Source organism: Leguminivora glycinivorella, chromosome Z (genome assembly GCF_023078275.1).
Source record: "Leguminivora glycinivorella isolate SPB_JAAS2020 chromosome Z, LegGlyc_1.1, whole genome shotgun sequence".
Lineage (NCBI taxonomy): Eukaryota > Metazoa > Arthropoda > Insecta > Lepidoptera > Tortricidae > Leguminivora > Leguminivora glycinivorella.
The window spans coordinates 51,857,721-51,884,441 of NC_062998.1; the positions used below are offsets into that span (position 1 = coordinate 51,857,721).

Sequence of the window (26,721 nt, forward strand, 5' to 3'; positions counted from 1 at the left end):
ATAACTTACGCTCTACCTGCTCGAAGTAGTAATAAAAAGGGATTTTCGCATTAAAATAGCACTTTTTGGAAAATAAAAAAAAATACGTGTACCTTTTAATATTGAGTTCTTTCAAACCAAACAATAAAAAGTAGTACTCAAAAATATGAAATGTTGTCAATTGTCGAGAATATATTTTGTGCGCCTTGGTGTACAGGCGAACATCCACTTTATAGGCACTTTCATCTTTATTTGCTTGACTTGATTTTTTTAGTTAGAATTGCATTCCTAGTAATTAAATTTCTCATTACGCTAAGTATAATGTGTATCGAGCGAAATATGCGATGTGATACATAAACATTGTTGGTACATGTTGTTTAGTTCATTTATTTCTTTTTTTCATTTATGCATTAGTTATTTTAAGTTTGCATTCACACTTCATTAATATATTTTTTTTTTGTTTTTTAGCGACCCATTCATAAGAATGTTATGGCCTGAACACTTCCCATCGCCTTAGACTTGCGCTACTGCAGTAGGTAGTTTGTGTACAGTCAACCAATTTGAATCCTAGGCCACTGTAGAACTCTTTCACAGTCAACGTCAAAAGTGACTTCTATGGCCAATAATGCACGGTGTCAATGTCAAGGTTCCCCTGCACCCTGTTTTTATTGAATTCCGTTAATTTTAAGGGAAGATTTTTTAGTTCAAATACAAACAATTTCTCTAAGAAACTCGCCTCTTAATTCTTACGGTTTTCGAATTATTAAAAAAAATAATTTAATTACTGAACACGTGTGTGGCATTAGCCACTTCCTAATGTTATTTGTTTTGACATATGCCGTCAAACACTTGACAATGACTTTAATGTTATGATTAAGGTCCTCTCACACTAATTAATGCACTTAGGTACTTGTATGGAAACGATAAAATTTTTTATTTTTTTCGAATTTACAAAAAGCGATATACAGGATGGTTCCTGATGATGAACCTAACTGCGTGTCGAATTTAACGGAAAACAAAAAAAAAACATGTAGTGTGGCCTAGGATTCTAATTGGTTGACTGTACGTGGTTTTTTTATATTTTCTTTTGTTAGACTGTTTTTTTTTTAATGTTTATCAATCGTGTTATAATAAAACATTTGTTACACGTTAAATCAAAATATATAGTTAGCCCAGTTGCGGATTGTGGATTCTGTTTGTGATGAAAATATGTATGTACAGTCACGAGCTTTAATTTGGGACCCACCCAAGGTTGAATATCGTGTAGCAAACTTTCGCTATTTAGAGCTAGTATTTTAACGCTGTCAATTCCATAATGTTTACTATCGACTTCGACAACCTTACGTTCGTCCTTCACATTAAACTATTTTCTTGACTGACACTGACAGGAAATATGTCGAAAACCGTAATGATAGCTTTTTGCAAAGAGGTTGTCATTTCAAGAGTCGATTAGATATGACATTTTATGATGCACTAAAGTTTCGACCTTACTGCATTATGAATGTTCTAACAACGTTTAACGGAAATGGGTCACAAATTAAAGCTCGTGACTGTATCTAAAAAAATCCTTCGCGAAATAATAGTATGTAAATATATGTATATAAAATGGCATGGTCACCGGCATGACATCGCACAAAAATAATGACGCAAAAATATCTGACGCAATATTATTTTTAAAGCCATAAGAGCGTGTCAGATATTTATGAAGCCTTCTTTTTGATATTTAAATAAAGTAATTTTACAAAACATAGAAATGTGATCTGTGGAAAGTTGAAACAAATGGGCAAAGTTGTAATATATTTTCATCACACTCGCTCGTAAACGGTGTTATTACATGCCTGCATACTGATACGCAATGAGCTATCTTACTGCACTAAGACCTCAGATGAAGGATACTATAGACTTGACGCAAGGGTACACCCGTAAGGGACAGATATAGAATAATGGAGCGAATTTAAGAATCACTTTAAAAAATGGCTGACAGTTACACAACCTACGTAATGTGGGCGGATAATAAGCTTGACAAGCCACGTCCTTATTGTTTGCCACAAACTCGTTTGTGGCAGCGGCGGAAAAGTGAAACTATGACAAAGACAAAAAATAACATTTTGCTCTCTGTCACTCTTATTATAATTTGTATGTGACCATCTCGTTCGGTAGTGGTATTATTATTTGGCTGTCTAGTCTATAGTATCCTTTGTTTAAGACTAAGACCTTCAACGACCTGTCAAAAATTACAAGATGGCGGACAAATGTTCGAAATGTCAGCGTAGGTATTACAGTACATTTAGTTTTAAATTTGGTTATTACTTCGCGAGTGTGATGAAAAACATTGTGTTTATCACGGGCGGCTGAAGGACTACAAACTCGAGTTATTAAAACCTCTCAAATTCAAACAGCCTCTCGTTCGTAATCCTTCACTTTCCGCCCTTAATACACAATGTACTTATCCATTGTATAATTTCTCATTACATCTCTTTTTTGTTACAGTGTTGCATAAAATCGGAAAGTATTATAATAAGCAATGTCCAGGTATGATATGATATACCTTATTGTTTAGTTATTAGTACATGTTATACTATTTTTGTTACCCATCTGGGTAAAACAATATCTTTGTAGATAAATATGTGACCTGTAATAGATCTCAATAGTTTAATTTTTTTATTAAGTCAGGGAAATAGATTAAGAATTAGGCACGTAATGTAAAAAAAACTTTCTTCAATATAATATGTCAAAACTGTTCAATGTCATAAGCATACACGGTGCTCATGAGTATGCGAGAGATTTTAACCACGCATTTCTAAGGCCATAAGAAAGACTTTTTTTTTAAACAGATGAGGAAATTTTGGCAATAAAAGTTTTTTAACTTTTTTTTTTAATTTTACATTTAATGCTGCATTCAAAGTTAATTTCATTCGTAAAACTAGTATGTAAAATAAGTGTGGACGTTTTTTTCTGAAAATCTCATTTTTGAAAGGTTTTTTTTTTACTTTTTGACATCTATCAATATGGATAGTGAGACTATTCTCCATAATGACATCACCGGTTGGTAAGCTTTTTTTTTCAGTTGGTAATAACTCTGAAACTAGGCGAAATTCAGAAAAGTATAATACGACATTTTAGTCTTAAAATGGGATCAGGAATATGCTGTTAAAATCTCTCGCAGTGCTCACGAGCACCGTGTATGTATTTTAGTTCTTTAACTATTTTGAAATAATAAATTTATCTATTACTGAATTAGATTTTAAAATTATTAAAATTTTTTTAATAATAAAAATTAATATTTCGAAATAGTTATATTATATCAACTGTAATCAGCATTTATTATAGTAATTTGGGTTTGTGAAAAGACCATATTCCTTTAAAAGATTCTCGTGCAATATTTAATTTATTTATTATTTGTTTTTGTAATGTAGCTTGTATATTGTTATCATTCCATTGCAATACTAATTTAATACGGTGAACATATCACCTCAACGACTAGGGGCCCATTTCTCGAAGCTACAAGTTTCAAGTGGTTGTCAATGTCTAATATGACAAGTTGGAAAGAGACTTCCGCTTGTAATTTTGTAGCTTTCAGTTTTGAGAAATGGGCCCTAGGTGACATTTATTCAATTATGTTTTCAAAGAGGCACTCCACACTGGCGTCTCCCGAGGGTCAGCGTCTTGACATCTCTATGTTCTGCCGAAATGACAATCGTTGACGGTAGACGCCGATCGAAGAGCGATAGAGATAGCTACGATAACGATATTATAAATAAATAATTATAGGACATTCTTACACAGATTGACTGAGTTCCACGGTAAGCTCAAGAAGGCTTGTGTTGCTGGTACTCAGACAACGATATATACACCGTGTTTCACTTAACACTAAAAACCTGAAAACAGTTTGTTCAGAATCGAGAGTAGAATCGATTGAGCTATATCTTGATGGGGGTAATATTTTTATTTAAATTAGTATTATTAATTATTTTTTACGTGCCCCTTCTATTGTACTCGTAATACAACATTGTGTATATCGCATTGCTAAGAGGTTGTTTACCTTTTTTCAGTATTTAGGGGTATTAATACTGGCCGGTTACTTGGACTATTATTTTTTCCGCTACTAGTTTGACGTTGTTTGTCAGTTTAATTTTAATGTTTATCATAAGTCATAACAAATTGAACTCGTACCTAATTACAACCTTGTCATTTTGAATATTGAGTTTATTTGCTTACTGCGATTACCTGTCCAATTTGAAGTTTACTGTGACAAAGCTTTAAAGTGTTTTACAGTGACATCTTAGCTGTCTATTGGTAAACCTTATGTCGTTGCAGTAACGTACACAAATAAATAGTGTTATGGTTTATGATGGTAGTTAGCAATTACTTTATTGAGTGTAGAGCTAAAAGTCAAGTAGAGCTGAACAGAAAATTAAAAATTCAATTAAAAAAAAAGTAACGATCAGATTAAAAGATGAATACTCTAGATGAGTTTAAAAAAATAAAAATCAGTTGGGGTGTCTGAGGTTTTGAGTGATACCGGAAACACCGTGTATAATATATAAGTACTTATATATGTACATAGAAAACATCCATGACTCGGGAATAAATATCTGTGCTCGTCACACAAATAAATGCCCTTACCGGGATTCGAACCCGGCTACGCCAGACCGGTCGTCAAATTATCGTAAGCGTGTATGTATTTGGCTATTACGTACCCCGCTCTGTGGTACCATTTTCCGAAGCGCTAAATAGACGTCAACGCTCAAATGACACTAATGTGGGGTGACCCTTATGATCAACTTTTTTGTGTAAATTACCTACTTGTGAACACAGTGGCTGATTTTAGTACTTAACATATTTAACCTGTTGACCATCAAAGACATCAGATGACGCTCGAAGCTACAGGCCAATGTAGTCAGCGTCAAATTTCGTCAAATCAGCTCTGTCGAACAGAAAAATAGGATACACACCTTGGCCAGTAAATAAGACAATCACATTACATTACATGTTTATTGACCGCGGCTCAGCGTTGGCACAGTATAATAAAGAGTGCTATCGTACAGTACGGCCACTCCCGCTCCCCGCTGAAAGTGCCACCCTCCCCCTCACAGTTACCACCTGTTAAAAATGCGAACATTCAACCTGTCATATTTCACTCATACAAGCATAGTACGCGTACACAAGCTTAGACTGTGTGCTAGAAACGCGCCTCTTTCATATATTTGATCGCCAGTGTCCGAGGTGTGGCGTTGGCCGACAATAGGCTAGTTTCCTGTACCTACTTAAAATATTGTAAAATATTTTATGCAGTGCACGAAATAAAGCACCGCCCACCAGCAAAATATGGACAGTAGTTATGTTTAAACTTAATAGAAAGATATGAAGTAAATGACGATGAAGTGTTTCATAGTAATTCCATGTTAGTAAATCGTTTTGAGTTCTTAAAAATAAGCTGATTTGACTAGTCGGAAACTAGCCTATTATATGGGATTTCTTTTTTTACTGGCCGATGTAGAAAAAACACAACTAAAGACACACAAAACACTAAAGTCAGCCACATTCGAATTTCTGCGAAACATAGAGAGATACTATCAAATGACATAATCAAAAGACCTGCCCACTAAATTCGGGGTTGGGTTATATTTTTTGGAATTTGTATTTATGTAAGTATTACTATAATTACGTGTTATATTATAATAATGTCAAGTTAAAGATTCTTTTAGTCAACCAGTACACTTATCCGAATCAATAGACGTTTAAAAATACACTATTAGAGCTCAGCTACACTCTATTTTTTAACCTTTTCACCGCCATAAGGTACCCGCTGTGTTTCACAATCTGTTATTCCTAAAAAGTTATAAAAGACGCGCTGATCACCATAGGCAAGGTATTCAAAGTGTTCTAATGACTTTAGTCTCCGTTACTGCTGAACACTTTCGCCGCCATCGACTTGATATGAAGTCCGAACATTTCGTGCCCCCACACGCCACGACTTGATATCAAGTCGGAAAATTCTAAGCTAACACACCTTCAGTTGACAAGACAAAGTTGTTTACGTGCAATTTGTCGCTAGGCGATGGTGGCGCTATTACTTTTTTGACGTGCCGGCGAAAAGGTTAAACTATTTTCTTTATGCCTTTGTTCAGATAAGTTGTCTTTATGAATAGTAATGTACTAGTCAGATAGATATTTAGTAAATAACACGCTACGCGAGCATAACTCGTGCAACATAATATTTAAAGCTCTTTAACCTATTGTGTAAAGGCCAGTTGCATCAACCAGAGATAACAGACACGGCAGTCACATGTCAGAAACGTTGTACACAGCAGAAATGAAAATATCACATAACCTAACCACAAAATTAAAATTTTCAAAAAACCCCCGACCGCGACATAGTGGACCGATTTTCATGAAACATGGCTAAGAACACTCCCGACTAACTCAGCTTTCAGACGAAAAAAACTAAATCTAAATCGGTTCATCCGTTCGGCAGACAGACAGACAAACAGACAGACACGTCAAACTTATAACACCCCGTCGTTTTTGTCGAGGGTTAAAAAATAATTTGCTGGCCCAAATTTCGGTTACAGATTACAGACGATTTGGTGCAGGTGCAACCGACCCTAAGACGTCAACTGACGTACGCGGGTACAGTATGATATCAACGTACGTCCTTCTTGCATATTCAAGGTTTAATTAAGACGCGCAGCGTACTTCAGAGGTTGATAATTATATTCTATAATCATAATATACATCTAGAATATTATATTAGTATCCATGCCATGCTCGCGTAGCAGCCATTTTCAATTTATCTTGATAACAGTTGCCAAATAAAAACTGCAGTACGCTCGATTTTGTTATTATTTCCTAATAGATACGCTGATCGTTTAATTTGTTTGCAATTTATATTTATAGTTTTAAAGAAAGCCTCGTTAATGATTTTTTCGGACAATTATTTCGTATTATTTTTACCTGTCAGTTAATCGGGCGTACTATAGTTGAAATACCGATTCGTTGTGTCCGTTCTTCCGCTGCACTTAGACTGTAATTATATCTAGAATAAAATGCACTTGTCCGATAGATTAACCGCCGTATAACAGTGGCTCGATGAGGTTTTCCTTTTCTTGCCAAGGACGACAAATGACGCGAGTGACTATTATGCGTTTCGACTCCGACAAGGTTTAGGTTGACGAGTCGGTGTAAAATGATTAATAACTGAGTCGTAAGTAAAATGTTAACTGGATAAAGTTGACTAGTGAGAGATTTTAGTATTACGTTAAGTAAAAAATGTAATTAAAATAAATTTAGTCCAAGTACTACCTAAACCTTAAAAACTTCTGCGTCGGTGACTATTTTATCAACCGACTGAGCTAACTATAGAGGCTAATGTTTTATTGAAAGCCACTGTTATACTTGTCTAAATCCATACTATTTAGAAAATCCCGTCTTAGCTATAAGCATTAAATTTAGTCTAGCCCCCTTTTTCAAAGCAGTGCCGAAAGGATATATTTTGCTAAGTAATACTATTAAATTAACTGATCTAGACCCGTTTTAATAGTTACTAGATATTTCAATGCTGTTAAAAATGTATAGCTCAATTGAAAGGTGGTAGCTAGATGCTTTTTACCCCCATACGTTACAAGAGCACAGTTTCGTAATAAAAAGTTAGCAGCGTCTTTGATCATATTTAAAGCCTGGCCAGAAATAAACGACTAACTACGCGCACACTGAGAGAAAAAACAACTAGATTTCATGTTCGTTCAACTATTTTTTTGGTTAAATTAGCGCGCTCTTCGGTTGAAACTACAAGTTTGATTTTGATAATTAGTGTACATTCTACAAGTTTTATTTTATTTGAATCGACAAGTCGATTTTATAAAAGCAACATGTCACATATTGTTTTAAACATAAATGTTTGGCTGATTCAATCAAATATCTTTATCTAAGTTTGACCTTGTTGTTCGTACAAATTTGACTTGCATCATCAATATTGTGATTTGTTCCGTTTACTAAAATAAATAACTTTTGTTTTGTTTGGTGGCGCAGTAGGTCGAATTTGTTAAAACCACAAGGCAAATTTATTTTAGTGCATGTTGCGGAATTTCATTAGAACTATTTTGTTCATACTATACCGCATTCGTGACAGGAATCATATACTTCTGGTCAGGCTTCATGTGTTAAACACACAGAAGGCATATGATATGAGTGATATAACATACAACCCACTGTCCAGCTAGTTATTTATTATTATATAATTTAGCCGTTACTTGACGTCTATGTACTTATGTACATGTATACGCGTATGAATCGTATTTAAAAAGTCAAAGGGTACATTTCTGTGTTCTTAACGTCAGGGGCAAATTATCCCTCCATCCCATCGAATCTGCTAAAATATAATCCTATTTATTTTTATACAATAACTACGGTTAACATAATGCTTGGTGGTAATTAGAATATGTATGTAACTTTTATAAGGTGTTGTCCAGACACAGTCCCAGTTAGAATTTTGTCGCAAAATTATATTAAGTTAATAGACCTGTCATTTCTATAATGCAGAAACCATTAAGACATTCTCTCGTACGTGAATTAGGTTTTTTAATAAGTATTAATATAAATAATGATAAATAATAATTATAGTGTATAGAAGGGACACTCCTGCATAATACTAACTCAAATAACTGGCTGTTTGTGCCCAGAAATGGTTTATTCATGTAAATAATATTCATGCCGCTAATTTTTCCTCTTGCAAAAATATATGTCTATCTCCATCATTCTCATCTCATAAAAAATATAATTTAGGTACCTAAGTAAAATTATAGAAGGTATCTAATTATCTATCTAGGAACCTGTTCACGCTTTGGATTCCGTAATCAGATTAGAAAAGCTATCGCTACTATTATTTTATTTATTAATAGTAATATAAATATGTACGGAGTTAACCCTTCATATATCCTGTGATTATTTATAAGTTTATAAAGTAGGTATCAGTATGGAAAAAGGCGGTACTTGGTTCAAGGAATTTGGCATTTTGTACAAACATCTTGTAAGGGCTATTTTATTAAAATTTCATCAAAATAAAAAAAACTGAAATAGAAATTGTTGTTTGCACAAAATGTTTAAAAAGCCAATAATCATACTAGCAAAACAATATAAAATAAAAAAAAACATATTGCAAATATTAACATCTATCGCAGAGCGCCGCCTTTCCGTCCCGTAAAGTATTATTTAAATATATAATAAAAATATTTTCTCAACGCTAGGTTCTGAAATATCAGAGTTACAAGAAATCATGAAATAACACTGATAAGTTCAAGTGTTATTTCGTGAAGACACGCTTAACCTTTTCACCGCCATCGCCATTTACTTGACATGAAGTCAGAACATTTCGTGCCCCAAACGCCACGACTTTATATCAAGTCGGAAAATTCAAAAACACGCCTTCACTTGACAAGACAACGTTGATAGTTTGCGTGCAGTTTGTCGCTAGGCGATGGTGGCACGCTAATATTACCTTTTTGACGTGGCGGGCAATAGATTATGCGCGAGTAACCCGCTTAAAATATTTTAAATATATAATATGTACTTAAAGTTATTTTAGAATTTTTAGTAGACCTCTGATATTTTGGCCCAGCTTGGAAAGGACATATCCCGAGTGCAGCTCGGACTAGTCGCGAATTTAGTCAATTAGTATAAGCTATACCTAGAGATGTAGGTGCAATTCAACATTCCATATTTTTGTGAAAATGTAAATGATTTGTCGAAATAAAGTTGTTGGTTTGTCCTAATGTTTATGTTTGTATATTACAGTAAGGTGCACTGGGACAATTACGACTGGGGGACAATTTCAACTAATCAAAATCCTTCCCAGTCGAAATTGACCCGGTGCACCTTGTTTCCATTGTATAATGAAACTCCCCCCACAATATCCCTTCATCAAGAATCGTTTTTGCTAGTAGTTGTAGGATGATGGTATGGCGCGAGCGAGGTGCATGCGTAAGTCGCTGGAGACTTTGGTAAGGTTTTTTTTTACATTAATTTCGAAGTATTACACTTTTAAAAACAAAGTTTGCTGACATACTTGACAAATTTAACATTTTATATTAGAAACTCAAAACGCGTGATGAAATTCAAAAAATGAAACATACTTATATCTCACACGGTTTTATTTCACACTCATACACACACATTGATCAGTTCACAATATCGATCCATAATAATAGTACTACAAACAGTTTCTTTAATATTAATATGAGTATCAAGAGGACATAAGTTATCGTTTGGATTGCCTGTTTTTACCTTTTGACCGCTAAGTCGCGCATCTCACGCCATGACGTCTATGTACAGTCAACCAATTTAAATCCTGGGCCACTCTAGAACCCTGTCGCATTGACACCGTGCACCATGCTTTATTTGCTATAGAAGTCAGTTTGACTTTTACTGTGAAAGGGTTCTAACAGTGGCCTAGGATTCAAATTGGTTGACTGTACCTATGTACGTCATAATACGTCATAATCATAAACATCGCGGCGTTACTTAAGTTATGTACCTAATATTACATCGTGTAATTTATGATGAGAAGCAATAAATTTGCCAAATAAACAGTTCCACAAAACGGACCACGATATGGACAATTTAAAAATCGTAGAATTTCCGTTTATCAAGGACATATGCCGACGTAAGAAAAAAAAATAGATAATCTATCGACCGCCAAAGACGTCAACTGCAGCGCACGGCTACATCATAATCAGTGATCGGAACTATGGGAATAAAACATTAACAAAACGTTAGAGCTGACATAAATTTAAAATAAAACCAAGATTATTATTTTCAGATCAGTGTTAAATATGATTCTATACCTGAATCCAAGATTTCTTATATTATACATTACTACAAGGATATATTAATATTTTCATGGCTGTAAGTACTCTAAAAATGTCTACTTAGCAAGATTTGTTAAAGTTTTACTCCCATAGTTCCGATCACTGATCATAATATCGTATCTTAGACGTCAACCAAATCTTGGCACTTAAAAAAGGCGGCCAATTTAAAAAATGTAGGGCTCTCCGGCCATGTCTTCATAAACGCGTGCCTTAAACATTGACGTTGGCGGAATCATCGACGAGCCAAATACCTAACACTTCAAAATTGATTGAAAATGTAGGGAACGAAAGTTTAATTTCGCGCCATTTTTAGTGCCAAGATTTAGTTGACCATCTATAGACCTTCATAGGCGTAGCGTTCAGCGGTCAACGAGATTCACTTCCGGGTAGGTATTCCGTACAACTCAATAAACATAAATATATGGGTTGGACTCTACGAGCTGTATGTCCTTCTCGAGTTGCCGGAGCTCCTGCTCCATCTTAACCTTTTTCAGGATCTTGGGTACCGTGTCCGTGAGCATCGGTAGCTGGAGGAACGCCTTCTGCTTTAGCTGCCATTTTGTTTTGAGGTCCTGGAATGATTATTATCAGACTTAAAAAGGGGGTAGGATAGGATGTATCGGAGACCCGGCTGTAGGTAAGGTTTACATAATAAGGGCACATTTAGACGGTACGACGAGAACTCGCATACGAGTTTTATTATACATTGCGGTATTTGATGGCTGTGCAAAATTGTATGTTCGCTCAACAGCCCGCAATGTACTTAACTAAAATCGTAAGCAAGTTCGTACGCCGTCTAAATCAGGCCTAATAGTGTCTAAATGCAAAGGCTGCCGTAGGCCTAGTTGCGCGTAGGGACCAAAACCCCGCGAAGCATCCAGGATATGAGATTGATGTTCTTAAATTCTATGTTAGTGCTCTAACATCGCTCATACTCCGGAAATATGTCCCTCAATATTTTTTTATGGGATAGGAGGCAAACGAGCAGACAAGATACATTGCCGCCCAGGGACACCCGAAACACCAGAAGTGTTTGAGGTGCGTTGCCGGCATTTAAGATGGGTGTACGCTCCTTTATTGAAGGTTTCACGGTCGTCGGTCCGGAAATACCGCAGGCGACAGTTCAAGCCGGGTACTCACTAGCGAGCCGTAACTGTAACCGAACAGATACAGTACGAGGTTCTGAGAGACAGTAAGTCAGGAAGTTAAACATTTTCGTCTCACCTTGAGCAGTTTCTCCCTGTCCTCATCAGCGAGCTGCTTGCACAGGCTCTCCTTATGATCATCGGCGTACTGTATGGCGTCCAGTTCCTTTTTGATCTTCCTGTTCCGCCGCAGCAGGTACGCCGGCATACGCCCGAAGTCCGGACGGAGACAGTACTCTGGCACTTCGCCGGAGCCCTTGATCTTCTTTATGTGGCCGTCGCGAGTGTCTACTAGTCTGAAAATGATGTACGACTTGACGAACAGTTAGGCGGGCACTGGGTATTGAAAGTTGCGAAAAGTTGAATGTAGTGTAGTTGTTCTTCTTAAGTTCTTATTAGCCAGTCATTATATGGGGACTCAGCCTCTCACCGTAGCCGAATGGCATTTCTGCGACGCGAAACGAAAACGAAACGCCGCGAAAGGTAGTCTGGCTCTGTCGCGACAATACGCACGAGCGATAGAGATAGATATCTACGAGCGTTTCGTTTCGTGAGCGTTTGTGCCATTCGGCTAAGTGGTAATAGCGTGCTACTTTCAATCCGGAGGTCGCGGGTTGAAACCTCGGCTCGTCCGGCCCGCCCAATGAGTTTTTCGGACCTTAGGTACGAAATGTCATTTGATATTTGCCAGTCGCTTTTCGGTGAAGGAAAACATAGTGAGAAAACCGGACTAATCCCAATAAAGCTTAGATGTATAGTTACCCTTCGGGTTGGAAGGTCAGATGGCAGTCGCTTTCGTAAAAGTGGGATTAGTTATCAAAGTAGACCCCATGCTTTCATGACATGGGCCGTAGCGAATGTCGGGATAACACAAGGAGGATGATGAGGCCGTCAAATACGTCAACTGACGTATCTGTGACTGCAGTTCAATCAAATTCAACCACCGCGCTGCCGTAATCATCACCCAAGGTTATAAAAACATACCTATTTTTAAAGGGTTTTATCAAATGCAAATGATCAGCAATATCGTACCTCGGCTCCACAGGTCTGCCCTTAACCTTGATGGCTCTCTTAATGTTGAGCACCCTAAAATTGACCTTTGGCTTCTCTGGACCCTTCCCGGGTGGCGGTCGCCTCGGCACGGGGGGCAAGTCGCCCTTCACGCATTTGTGGTCAGTCTTCTTTACGGGCTGACCTGGACAGAGGGAAGTTTTAATTTTTAATAAGTTTTTCTTTATAGACACTAAATTTTCTTACCTTCTTGCTAGGGTTACAAGGTCCGAAGGTTAAACAACAACTTAGATCCTTGTAAAACAAATAGGCATAACTATTTACCGTACCTACATATGGTGTTTTTTTCACATTCATTCACAAATTATTCAACATTTCTAAGCTCCATAATATAGTTACTGTAAAACAGACAAGCAATACAGTATTTCAGAGATGTGTGGTCTTATTTTATCTACTCAAGGCTAAATGCTCACTATATCCTTCCCCTTTCTTAAGGAACTTGTCAGGAGGGTTGACGGGCGTCTCGGCGTACCCAAACGTCCGACGCAGTTGCGGTATCTTTCGGGCCTTCAGCTGTTTCTCCAGCTCAGAGTGGTATCTGGTGAACATTCAACATAGATAGTCTCTAATAAGAAGGCACACTGACAATACTGACATTTTATCCCGCCAGGCGGCGCCTGTGAAAGCGTCTAGGCATGTCACTGTCATTCATAGGTGAGAGAGAGAAAACAAATATCATCTTCTCACTCTCCCGTATGAAATTCTTTATCTGTGCAATGGACTAATAGGGTGGCGCCATCTGTCATAACCTTTTTGATTATGCCTCCTCATTAGGTACCGAAAAGTGTAGAACGGGTATTTTGCACAGTTTGAGTTACGTAACCTTGGGATGCAATGCATCCAAGGGTGTAGGAATTCCACGAATATTTGTAATGCCATTTCTGGCTTTCCTACAATATTGTGTCTGGATGCAACATCACAAAAATAAAAAGGTACAGTCAAAAGCGCAACAGACCTATGCGCAGTCCCAAAAATGATTCACTATGTTAGATAATAGAATAGACATATTTGATAGAGGTGAATATTAATGTATCGATGTCAGTGTGGTAGGATCTCAGACGTGTAATATATGCGACGCCGACGTATGACCATTATATTGTTTAAATGCTCGTAGAGCTAAGAGATTCTCACGGCAGACAAGAAGGTCCTTTATTTGAATTAGCAGTGCCAGTGGAAATAGTGGACTTTTAGATAAACCGGTCACTTTATCTTAGGCACGTGATCATCATCTTTTATCTCCTGTTAACACAACATTAGGTGAAAGTAAACAAAGTTTAATCATTAGAGAAAGATAATTGCGTTTACCTATATTAAAAATAGTACAAAAATTTAATAAAACGAGAAAATTCCCCTAAGTTGGTCATGTAGTAAAGAATTTCACAAACCTGGGGGTCTTAGGTGGTTCTGGTGGGGGTTTGTCAAGAATGGTGTAAATAACTTCGTTGTGGTGTACGATTTCTACTATCGACATGCCTTTATAAAATAAATAGCAAAAATAGAATAAGATTTAACGTAAATAATATACTAATGGCTAATGCCAAACACTTTTGTCCATCAGTTTCCATAGAAACGAATGCTCTTTGGTACAAAGTACTATCAAGCACTATTGACGGGTATTATAATATAATCCTGAACACAAGTGTGACAAAATTTATAGTCCCAGCGACATCATATGATGTCAGTAAAATATAAGTAAATACATATAGATGCTTGGGGCTCGAAGGGTTAATAGCGAGAAAACCGAAATATTGTACAATAGAAGACTCGTTTAATTAATGACTATTAAATATATTTAAAACTGAACGCAAGACTGGCGCAATATTTGAATATCTTTTAATTATCTTATGGTTTTAGGTTTTGCGGGTGGCAAAAATAGGAACTAGAGATTATTCGATGCAATTTCTTTGTGTTTCCACTGAAAATGGGACCGCGCATGTCCAATGCAATTTAATTTGAATGCTGGCGCCATTCCACACCCGCAAATAGATCGTGATTGGCTCAAGGGTTGGACTGGGAAATATCTGGGCTGGCAACACGGCCACCCAATTGTCAAAACAAAATGTCTTTTTATTCGTGTTGATTCTTCCCTGCATCTTATTTTTAGACATTTTACGTTATATCCAATGCAGTTTTTCCGGCAAGCTGCTTTGATTTTAATTTTGAGGTGATAACCGGTGAATATGTTGATAAGACGGGTGCACAGGCGCGAAGTTTCGCGGTGTATAAGCCTATTCGGCGCGGGGCACCGTCAGTTTTCGAGTCGCTTAGATGCCTTGGATCATGAGGAGAAGCTGGATGGGTGCTTGGAGAAGCTGCCGTCGGAGGCGAAGGTGGTGATATGCGGCGGCGGCGTGATGGGGGCGGCGGTGGCGTACCACCTGGCGAAAAGAGGCTGGGGCGACAAGACTATACTTATCGAGAAAGAGAAGTAAGCGTTTTTGAATAAATTAACTTTCGTAACGTAAAAAACTAGTGCTTAAGCCTTAATTATCTTTAAAAAAAATGTTTTTGGATGTTTAGAATACTTTGTTAGGTAGTGCTGCCAATTGTGTCGTAAATGGGTGATATGATAATTGCTCATTGATTTTTTGGTGCCAATTCGATAGGTATGTATGTGTGACAGTTGTGCATCGCGCGAGTAGTTGGGTGCGTACTGCGAGCCAATTACATTAACGAGTGCATTGTGAAGGAATTTGCCTCTTGTCACCTTCTGGGACTTCCTTTCAATGTTCTAGACAGATTGATGTGAGATTGCAGCCAGTGCAACATTGCAAGTGCATATTGAAAATAGATGAATCAATACAAAGAAATGTTAAGCACCTGTGGATATGAAGGTGGGTTGCAAATTTTAGTATTGATTGGGTTGGTTTTATTATCTAATAAATTCAATTTTAAACTTATGGCAAGTAAAAAAAATGAAAGTGCATAAACTTGAAATATTTTTACACTAAATAATATTTCATTTTTGGGGATGTGAATAATAATTATATAATTTCATTCTTTACTGATAGTCACTAATAACATGGCCAAAGTTTTGTAAGAGTACTTTCAAATTTCACTTAATTATTTTATGAACTATGAAATTTCTAAGGTTACTAAAACAACCAAGGCTCAGCTCAGTCATTACTTCATGATCATTTGTTTTCGTTTTTTTACAGTTATTGCTCCTTTTATTGAAATTACAGTAATACCCCGCTTAACGTGAGAGATGCCTTCCAGGGAAAATCGTGTAAAGCAGTTTTTGTGTATATTGGGGTCCCTTGAATAAGGTACCATCACATCCCTTGTTTAAAGAATCTTTAACAATTTACATTTAAAAAACAACAATAAAATGCTGTTTTTATTTAAAAAACAATCTAATATTTTCTGAGTGGCTTTTTGCTTCAGATCCATCAAAAAAAAAAGGGTGTTATAGCGAATCCGCGCTATACGGGGTCGCGTAAAGCGGGGTATGACTGTAGTTATTTACTATTACTTTGGCTCTGCTTGCCCTTGCTTTTAATCATTGACAGTCCCCGGCATTCCATGTTTATTATAAAGACAAGGGATAGTGATCAATTAAAATACTTGATAATCAACATTTGTGGCATTTGAAGAAACAAAAACAAAATTTCATGATCACCTGTAATATTAAGTGAGATAGAGACTGATGAGAAAGATTCATTCTCGTTCATTCTGGTCTGCTTACATGTGATGCGTAAGAAGATGTAATTGTCAGAAGTGTTACTACTGGTCTTATACTGTGTTATTACTAAAGAGCGGATTTCAGGTAGCGATCAGGCGATCTAAATGTATTAAGCAAACATAAAAGTAAAACCCTTTTTGGATGCTTTTGTGAATATCAGCCAAATTTTAATAAATAAAAAAGTTTTTGCTATTTTTTTTTTCATGTTTTATTTAAGTTCTTCTTCTTTAATATTTCTTCTGTGCTTTGCACAGTAATAGAAAAATGAAACTAATTCGCTTCCTGTATACAAATTCTATTATTTAGAATAAAATACTTTTCTTTAAAAGTAGTTTGTTGCAAAAATAACATTAATTTAATCATATATTCAGTGAAGTGTTTGCGGTGTGCCATGTAATAATAATAGATGTAATCGTATGTTACACCCGCGCTCGTCTGTTATGAGATTGTACATCCCACGGAAGTGCGGAGGTCGAGGCTTCCTAAACGCCAAAGATCTCCACAACCGTGAGGTATACAATCTCAGGAATTACTTCCTTAACAACGAGTGTGGGATGCATCGTGATGTGGTGGCAGTTGACGGAAACCTCACGCCGCTCTCCTTGGCGAAAGAGAACTGGCGCAAACCTGTGGTACTAAGTACTGCGGACCGCAAGGCGGTATGGGAGAGCAAGCAGCTACACGGGCGGTTCTACAAGGCCCTCACGGGACCCGATGTAGACCTGCTCGCATCGGTGAACTGGTTACGATTCGGGGACCTCTTCGGAGAAACCGAGGGTTTTGCCTGTGCAATTGCGGACGAAGTTATGATGACGAACAACTACCGGAAATATATCCTGAAGGACGGTACGGTCGACATTTGTCGGGCATGCCGCCGTCCCGGAGAGTCACTCAGGCATATCATTTCCGGTTGTTCTCATCTTGCTAACGGCGAGTACCTGCACAGACATAATCTCGTAGCCAGGATTATTCACCAGCAACTTGCTCTTCAATACGGCCTTGTGGACCGCGAAGTACCGTACTACAAGTACTTGCCTGCGCCAGTTCTTGAAAATGGTCGTGCCACGCTCTATTCGGATCGATCTATTATCACTGACAGGACTATTGTAGCCAATAAGCCTGACATTGTGATAATAGATCGACCGCAACGCCGGGCCGTGCTCGTTGACATCACCATCCCCCATGATGAGAATCTCGTGAAAGCCGAGAAGGACAAGTCCAGTAAGTACCTAGACTTGGCTCACGAGATAAGCGCCATGTGGGATGTTGATTCAACGATCATTGTTCCGATAGTCGTTTCAGCGAACGGTCTCATAGCGAAGAGTCTCGACCAACATCTTAAGAGACTCTCGCTAGGTGGCTGGATCAAGGGCCAGATGCAGAAGGCGGTGATCTTGGACACGGCGCGGATAGTCCGACGGTTCCTCTCTCTGCAGCCCTAACCACCGGCAGCTTGGGCCCTGCCCCGCTGCTGGCGGCACCCTAGGTTAGGTTTTTTATAATGTGTTTATATGTTTTTTATATTGTTTTGTATGTGTTTTTGTATTTTACTTTTATATTCATATTATAAAAAGCTTAACCAAAGAAGCAAAATAAATAAAGGAATAGATTGTAAAACCTTATTATAAACCACATGACATGTATTCAAAAAATTGCACTAGTCATATCCATATTAATATTTAAATCGCTACCTGACATCCGCGCTCTAGTTATTACTGACCATTAGCTGTACAACACTGGCTGACAGGACTGAATAACAAGAATTGGTTGATGTAGTTTCATAATGGCACTGTTTTATTTACTTTACTAGTTTATATGTTGCATGTCAATAGCAGTGCTGCATTTTTGCGTTTTCTTTTGTTTGATTTATGCATTTTCTTTGTTTTCCTGCTGTTGCGACTTTTTTATGTTCTTATTTGTTGTGTTTAAATATCAATTTCTTCAATTTTATAACTTCTTCCTGTAATTTTTAAATTATATCTCTCTCTCTTTAGCCTGATTCTACCCTTCGGGTGTAGGCCTCCTTCAACATGCGCCACTCGTCACGGTTTTGTGCGATCTGGAGCCACTTTTTCCCAGCTGTCCTTTTGATATCGTCCGCCCAGCGCATCTGCGGTCTTTTTTGACGGCGCTCTTCTCCCCATGGTCGCCATTCAAGTAGTCTTTTATTCCATTTAAATTATATAATCTGTGATAAAGTATGTCTTGTGTACAGCTTGGCAAAAAGAATAGAAATAATAACCTGCCAAGAACGTGTCGGGCCACGTTCAGTGTAGGGTTCCGTAGTTTCCCGTATTTTTTTTCAAAAACTGTTCAACATATCAAGATCAAAATAATTTTCCTAGAGAGTCTTTATCAAATTCTACTATTGTGATTTTTTTCATATTTTTTAAACATATAGTTCAAAAGTTAGAGGGACACACTTATTTTACTTTAGGAGCGATTGTTTCCGAAAATATTAATTTTATCTAAAAACGATTTTAGTAAACCCGTATTATTTTTTAAATACCTATCTAACAATATGTCACACGTTGAGGTTGAAATGAAAAAAAAAAAAATCGTCGAGTCGCACGCTCTTACCGCGCCCTCGGCGGGCGTGTCGCATCTATTAGCTCAATGAGTATACAGTTGTCGTTGTGTGCGTGCGCGATGACACGACTCGCTGGTCGGTCGCATGCACACAGAGATGGAAATGATGCGCGTGTATTGCCCAATAGCCCAATAGAATTGCCCATCTACAAGTGTGTGTGTGTGTGTGGGTTCAGGAACTTGCGTATTTAAGGGGTTCCACACGGTTTTCATCGATTTTTGACTAGTTTTGAGTTGAAATTCCTAAATTTGCACTACAGAAGGAATTATAAGACAAACGGCAATGGGTTCTTCAATCTTTTATCCCTATTCGTAAGAGCCATTTTAAGAAAAAAATAAATATGTACTTATTTATTTATGATTTTTTAAAACATGGTCTAAAAAACACTTTTTTCGAAATTTGATTTTAGTGAAGGGTCTTACACACATGAAATTGACATGTTTGGATTTACCTTTCACTTTCGTAAAAATTCAAGAGAGATTTTAGTTTTAAACTAATTAAAACATAAGTTATGACCAAAAAACCAGTTTTTTGGCCTAATATTTGTCAACTTTGAGGTCAAATATCACAGAAACAAAATGAGCTATGAAGTAATAGTCAATATTCAACAGTCAATAGTTTATTGCAAGAACATAGTGAGATTACATAAGATGATAACATTGAAAAGCAGTTCTTATGTTCTACCAAGAAAGGCATGCAATAATTTACAATTATTTACAAGTATGTACAATATAATGTCAACATATACAATAATTCATTACAAATATACACTTATATTGAGTCAAATTATTACATTTTATAAAAATATTAAGAGGGCTTTCGTGTTAAAAATAGTGAAATCGCAACCGAGCGCTCGATCATACCGTGTTTGGTATTAAATTAAAGGGCTTTGCGTGTAGTTTATAAATATATATCACATTATAGGACTTTTTCTACTTGGTCTAACAAAATATGAGAAAATGTCCAAAAGTGGTAATAATTGTACCGGTGAAGGCTCGTTTTCAAAAAATTGGCAAAAATCAATAATAGCAATTTATAATCACTTAGGCATAACAGCAATTTAAGTAAACGTTGCAGATTAATTTAGTACAAAACTTACTTCGATGTGATGTAGATTTTCAAAGAAATTGTCACTTAATTTTAGGTAATTTCTGAAAAAAATTGAATTCGCCTTAGGCTAGTTTACTCTTTTTCAAAAACTTAAAATAAAAATCTAGTCTGAAATGATTGTGGTACAGGATATACGAATTATAAATTTACCCGTTTTAATATTCAAAATTGTCCAAATTTTACAAATAAGATCGACTGATTCAGCTCTATAGGTGAGTTTTTCTAAACGTGCATTAGAGAAAAATTCATAATTAATTTAATGAGTTAGTTTTCAAAAATCCAGTCTTATAAAAATCAAGATAATAAGATGCTCTAACTGGAACTTGAATTAAATAAATCTATTGGATAACGGAAAGTGTAGTATTTCACCGACTAAAATTATCAATTTTACATTATTTTGACGTTTTTTTTGAAAGCAGCCTTAATTATTTAATTAATATTATAGCATAACACGTCATCGACCATATAATATTGACCCAAAACCCCGCTAGATGGCGCTGACGGCTAAATAGATCGCGCGAACGGTAGTATATCGTGGTCTCTAGGCGTGAAGTGAATATTAGTGCGCAGATCGCTCAATAGATGTCTCTGACGACTAAATAGAACGCGCGAACGTTAGTTCAACCTAGATTAGTTAAGTATCGAGTTAATATTTTGTTCGTGGATCGAAATTAAAAAGGCGACACGGCTCTTTTAGACCGGGTTCAGCTACTCCGCTTACTTTCTTCATAGAGATGCTCGGAGACTGAATTTGCTAACTGAGAATTTGGTGTTGAGTTCTTGTCAAGGTGTTTGCTCCTGCATTTGTGGGTCCTACCTAGGGTTTGCAATCCGGATATTCGAATATCCGCCAATATTTTTATCCGAAAATATTCGAATAATCCAAGTGAAATTATCCGGATAAACGGATAATTTCTATAAACATTATTTTTTGCTTATAAGTAATATATTTAATAGATAGACGTCACTGAAACCAATTTCGATCAATTCTTAATACGGACAATGTTATTGCTAACAAGTTAACACCTATTTATCTTCAAAATCAAACTAATATTTACAAAACAAAGAAAGCATTCGTGGACAAGAAGTAAGCAGAATGCCTACTTAATAAGTACTTAATAAGTACTGCCGTACTTAATAAGGGAGATTTATACCTAGATTTCCTGGTCCCTTGTTTTTTTGAAATTGAAATTTAGCGCCTCACTCCGAATTTAGCTGTTAATCAGTTCCATGGCAATTTAGTACGCCAGAATTCCCTCCACTTCACTAAGAAATATAAGGCATTTTCCTTTTAAGTCTTTAGTTACATTCATACACAAAAATCGGTCTAATTACTACTTATACTTTGAAATCTTAGTCGATCTACTGATCAGCTTGGAAACTAAAACCCATCAAATTGCTGCCGAGCAATTTGAGGCGTTTTGGATTTGAATATTTAAATAAGTTCGCCTTTTTACCTCCTCCTTCTTCATTTTTTTATATTTTATGTCTTGTATATTTTATGTTGGTGGTACAATACTTATTTATCGCCTCTCCCCTTCCATTGGTACTTTGGTACCAGCCACTGTGCAACTAAGGTCTAAAATGATCCACACCTGGATAGGAAGTGTCTTCGACTAATTGGTCTTCTCTTTTTTTGGTTATTCTGTTTTGAACGAGTACCTATGCTCAGTTGCTCATTCCTGTTCTAAGACCCTAACCAGGACGCTTTTGTTTAGAGCCTACGAAAAGAGTTTTCAACTTTTTATATTAAGTATCCGATCCGGTCCAAGATGGCATCTGGTACGGGCGTAGGCATTTATGCAAATGACTAATCAATCAATCAAAATATTCTTTATTCAAATAGGCTTACAATAAGCACTTTTAAATTGTCAACAGTGTACAATATTCATCTTATTCTAAATATCAGAGCAATTTATTGGTGCAATAAACAATATTGTTTTAAAACTACATTGATTTAATAAAATGATATCAATCTAAATTGTATAAAAAAATACTAGTATAAAAACTTCTAGAATAAATTCTAAATGTCAAAAAAATTGTATAAAAATACATTGAATTATCAATAATTATCATCATTAATAAGCTATATAATTAATGGTTTTCAACAATACTTGTATCCCACGGTGTTTCATCATTCATGTAGTCTTGTGTGCTGTAGTAGGCTTTAGAGATCAGTATACGCTTTACATAATGTTTAAATCGATTAAAAGACAGTTCAGTGATGGCATTAGGAAGTTTGTTATAAAATCTTACACAATTACCCATGAATGATTTTTTAATTTTATGGAGCCGAGTGAAGGGCACTGCAAGCTTATGCTTATTTCTAGTGTTTATATTATGTACATCACAGTTTTTCTTAAATTTATAAATGTTTTTATATACATACTAGTGACTACAGTGGTAGTATCAGCATGGGCAATTATGCCACTGTCTTTTAAGCCGAGACATACGCAATAATTACCTGTGTACATAAGAATATAGTTAGACAAATCCAAGGAAAGAATATCTATATACTCAGTGACAGTCAGGCGGCACTCAAAGCCTTCACATCGCCCAGAGGTGACTCTTGACTGGTATTAAACGGCATCCAAGCTCTTAACAAGCTTGGAAGGCAAAACAAGATGCAACTGGTATGGATACCGGGGCACGAAGGCTTCATTGGCAATGAAAATGCTGATGAACTTGCCAAGGCCAGGTCTGAAGACAACGTCACAAGGAACCATTAAAACGGCTATGAAGAACCATACAAAGGCTAATCACCAAAAAGAGTGGGATGCCCTGGTAGGTCTGAAGCATTCAAAGCTCTTTATGCGGAGGGTAGAATCTGGATGGAGCAAAAAGCTAGGAAAGCTAGGCAAAAGACAACTCCAAATTATAACGGGGGTGTTCACATGCCATTACGGGATCAAAGGAATGTTGGCCAAGATGGGACACGCTGACTACACAGATTATCGCATGTGCGGCGAAGAGGAAGAGACCGTCAGACATCTAATGTGTGAATGTCACGCCCTCGCCAGACAAAGAATGAAGAACTTTGGAGCAGGCTACCTAGTACCAAGGGACATCAGACAGCTACCCATGAGCCTCATCATCCGATACGTGGAGATGGTCGAGAAGCTCCTGAATAGCTGAAGGATCTTAAGATGTAAGGGGGTAATTGCACAAAAGATCCCGATGGGTCGAAGTGTATCCGGAAGGGCCCCACAGATTTAAGATAAGATGAGTATCCGATCCGATCGAGCGAAGGACCGACTCCTATACATTCTCGAAATCATTCAAGGCGCCATCTTTGATTTTTGCCTTTGACATCCTTCCTATATCCGATATCGGAACGGATAATATGACAACGCTGTATCGCCTATAACCATCATCATATCCAATGTTGTTGTCTCACGTTCCACTCTACACAAGCCATCCTCTCTACCATCCATTTCCAAGGTAAAGGTGTTGTCAGAAAAACTTCTCGTTATACCTAACACCTAACTAATCACTACTACTAACTGTCTTATATCGACATCTCACTATATGATTGCAAGATTCTAGTCATAGAACTAAAGATAGAGAGCTAGGTGTGTTTTAATTTCTACAGTTTGCTGATTTACGCAAAAAATAAATAAAAATGTAGGTAAATTTCGCATTATGGCGCTCATCTATCTCAGCCGTTATCAATTCCACGCTTATACGCACCTGTAACATTAATTTTGTTCCATTTAATAAATTATCCGAAATTATCCGAATTATTCGAATATTCGAATAATAAAAATTGTATTATCCGAATTATTCGAATATTAAAAATCCGTCGGATAATGCAAACTCTAGTCCTACCCTTGCACAACAGCTAAGCCTTTCTGCCTTTTTTGAAACCCTCTGTATTTCGCCAAGTTTATAAAATAAATACCTGCTCTTCACATCTGTGTTTCGCTCACTGCTGACGCCCCGTCGATCCCGCCACACTTACAATCTGGCGCCCAACGTGGGGCACTTCGTCTACAAACGAATACATCGTAACGAAGTCGGGGCGGGTGACATCTATAAAGATTAAGCCGAAACCAGTTGTCAAGTCGATCGATAACGAAGAAATGGCGGTTAATATGTCCGACGCCCAGCTCCAACAGCTGATCGGAGCCATAACTCAAGGTCAAACTCAAACCGCTCAGACTGCACGCCGTATCACATCATTCGCTACGGCAACCTTCACGTATGACGGCGAGAGGGACGTAACACGAGTAAAGACATTCCTGACTGCTGCATCCTGTTTTAAACGCGTCGAGAAGATGTCTGATGGCGATGCACTTGACAGCCTTCCGCTTATCCTAAAGGACGACGCTGCAGTCTGGTGGAATGGAGTGGCAGACAGCGTGACCACCTGGGACGACTTTAAAAGCCGGTTGCACAGGGCTTTTGCTCCGAGAAAGCCTGCGCCGATGATATACCAGGAACTCGTGGGCGTTCACCAGAAAGACAACGAGTTAACGGAAACCTTCGTCGCGACGAAGAGGGACTTAATTGCTCAGCTGCCTACGCCGCGCCCTCCGGAGAGTATCCAACTCGACATGGTACACGGAGCACTGCATAAGAAGATCAGGGAGAAAGTACTACGAGAGATGGTCACGAGCTTTGACGATCTTCTAACGGCTGCCCAAAGTGCTGAAGAACTGTTTGACACGAAACCCCAGCCAGCAGTAAAAGGCCGCATCCGTTGTAGTTATTGCAAGAACCCTGGTCACTCTGTGGATGTATGTCGCAAGAAGAAGTTCGCTGAGGGTAAAGCCGCAACGACGAATCCAACGACGAAACCGGAGGCTCAAACACAAATGCCATCACCATCCACTCCTAAATTCTCGTGCTACGGCTGTGGTGCGCCAGGATTCGTCCGTACAAATTGTCCTACTTGTGCGAAACAACCACGTCAACAGCCGGTTAAGAAGGAGAATATTAGTTTTTGCGCCGTTGATAACGAACTGGACAACAGACCTAGGCCAGTCGTCTGTATCTCAATAAAAAACATTCAAGGTTATGCGTATGTGGACACGTGTGCCAAGTCAAGCGTCGCTTCTTGGAAATTATACTGCCAGCTCAAAAACGAAGGCTACACATTTACGAAGGAAACGATATCCCTAACACTTGCTGATGGGATCCCGAAAGAACAGGAAGTGTTGAAAGTAAGGGTGGACGTGACACTGGCGACGCGAGTCATTCCCGCAGTTTTCATCATCCTGCCTCAGTCAAGGGACAATAGAACGCTCCTTGGAACTGGATTTATGCAGGATGCCCTGATGATACTCAACTTACCGCAATTCACGTGGTGGTTCCTTGATGAGCCAGAGGAGGTCATGGAACTCTACGAGGAAAATTTTCTGAAGTTTGACACGAATACAGATGTAGTCATCTCGGATACGTCGATGGACCCATCACAGAAAGTGAGGCATGTGCTTGCAGTACATGACGCGGATATCAACCATAACCAAGCGTCTAAAGTCCAAAAACAAGCTGATGGTATGCAGTATCGGCTTCGACGTTTGGAGGACACAGTAACAGATCGGAAGTACAAGACCTTTGATGGTTACTTACCCCATTGGGACTATATGCTCCGTGATGCAGAGGTCAATGTAGCCCAAGAAGATGTCACTCTCTCCCCACATTCGCAAAGTCTTTTCCCTGGGACAGTTGAGTACAAAGAGGTCAATATCGATTCTATTGAATTCAGCCGCACAGTAATGGACGATCAACAACAGGAAAAGATGCACGAATTGCTGGACAGCTTTGAGGACGTTTTCTTAGCAAAACCACAACCAGCCAAGCATATCGAACACCGCATTGACACTTTAGATAGTCCTCCTACTACTGTGCCTCCTTATCGACTGTCTGCTCCTCGGAAAGAAATCCTGAGACGGGAGATCGATAAAATGCTAGAAGATGGGATCATAGAACCACAACAGACACCTTGGGCGGCACCGGTTGTTCTCGTGCCGAAACCTAATGGCGAGACCCGGGTATGTGTGGATTACAGAAGACTCAACGCGGTCACAGTTCCAGACCCCTACCCAATACCCAGAGTGGATGACCTGCTACACGAGGCAAAGCCAACACCCTATATGTCCACTTTGGATCTTAAGGCTGGGTACTGGCAAATCAGTGTTAGAGAGGAGGATAAGAAGAAAACGGGTTTTATTACGCCCTTTGGGATTTTTGTCTTCAACCGAATGCCTTTCGGCCTCCGAAATGCACCAGCAACCTTTCAACGGCTAATTGACCGGTTTCGCGTAGAGCTCA

At 37.9% G+C, this 26,721-nt stretch overlaps 3 protein-coding genes across 3 annotated transcripts in view; 2 read left to right on the plus strand and 1 right to left on the minus strand.

The window, feature by feature from the left end:
- The window catches only part of LOC125241430, a 32,500-nt gene extending 31,762 nt beyond the window's left edge, over window positions 1-738 (plus strand). Inside the window, exon 12 of the mRNA XM_048149921.1 lies at window positions 448-738. Coding sequence (XP_048005878.1) covers window positions 448-496 — 49 coding nt within the window. The 3' untranslated portion in view covers window positions 497-738. The remainder of the gene's footprint in view (window positions 1-447) is intronic.
- Window positions 739-10,109: 9,371 nt separating this feature from the next.
- On the minus strand, window positions 10,110-14,588 carry LOC125241613 (enkurin). Its single transcript, XM_048150173.1, has 5 exons — window positions 14,446-14,588; window positions 13,474-13,598; window positions 13,022-13,184; window positions 12,069-12,285; window positions 10,110-11,416 (listed from the first exon to the last, which is right to left on the minus strand). Exons 1-5 carry the CDS (start codon window positions 14,529-14,531, stop codon window positions 11,249-11,251), a joined length of 759 nt encoding a protein of 252 aa, XP_048006130.1. The 5' UTR covers window positions 14,532-14,588; the 3' UTR covers window positions 10,110-11,248.
- Window positions 14,589-15,114: 526 nt separating this feature from the next.
- Window positions 15,115-26,721, plus strand: part of LOC125241068 (pyruvate dehydrogenase phosphatase regulatory subunit, mitochondrial) — a 49,279-nt gene continuing 37,672 nt past the window's right edge. The window contains exon 1 of the mRNA XM_048149368.1: window positions 15,115-15,488. Coding sequence (XP_048005325.1) covers window positions 15,241-15,488 — 248 coding nt within the window. The 5' untranslated portion in view covers window positions 15,115-15,240. The remainder of the gene's footprint in view (window positions 15,489-26,721) is intronic.

Coding starts and splice junctions, on each gene's coding strand:
- LOC125241613 (XM_048150173.1), bottom strand. CDS start 14,531: ATGTCGATAGTAGAAATCGTACACCACAACGAAGTTATTTACACCATT. Junction 12,286..13,021: donor GGCAGACCTGTGGAGCCGAG/GTACGATATTGC, acceptor CATCATTTTCAG/ACTAGTAGACACTCGCGACG. Junction 11,417..12,068: donor ACAGGGAGAAACTGCTCAAG/GTGAGACGAAAA, acceptor TAATCATTCCAG/GACCTCAAAACAAAATGGCA.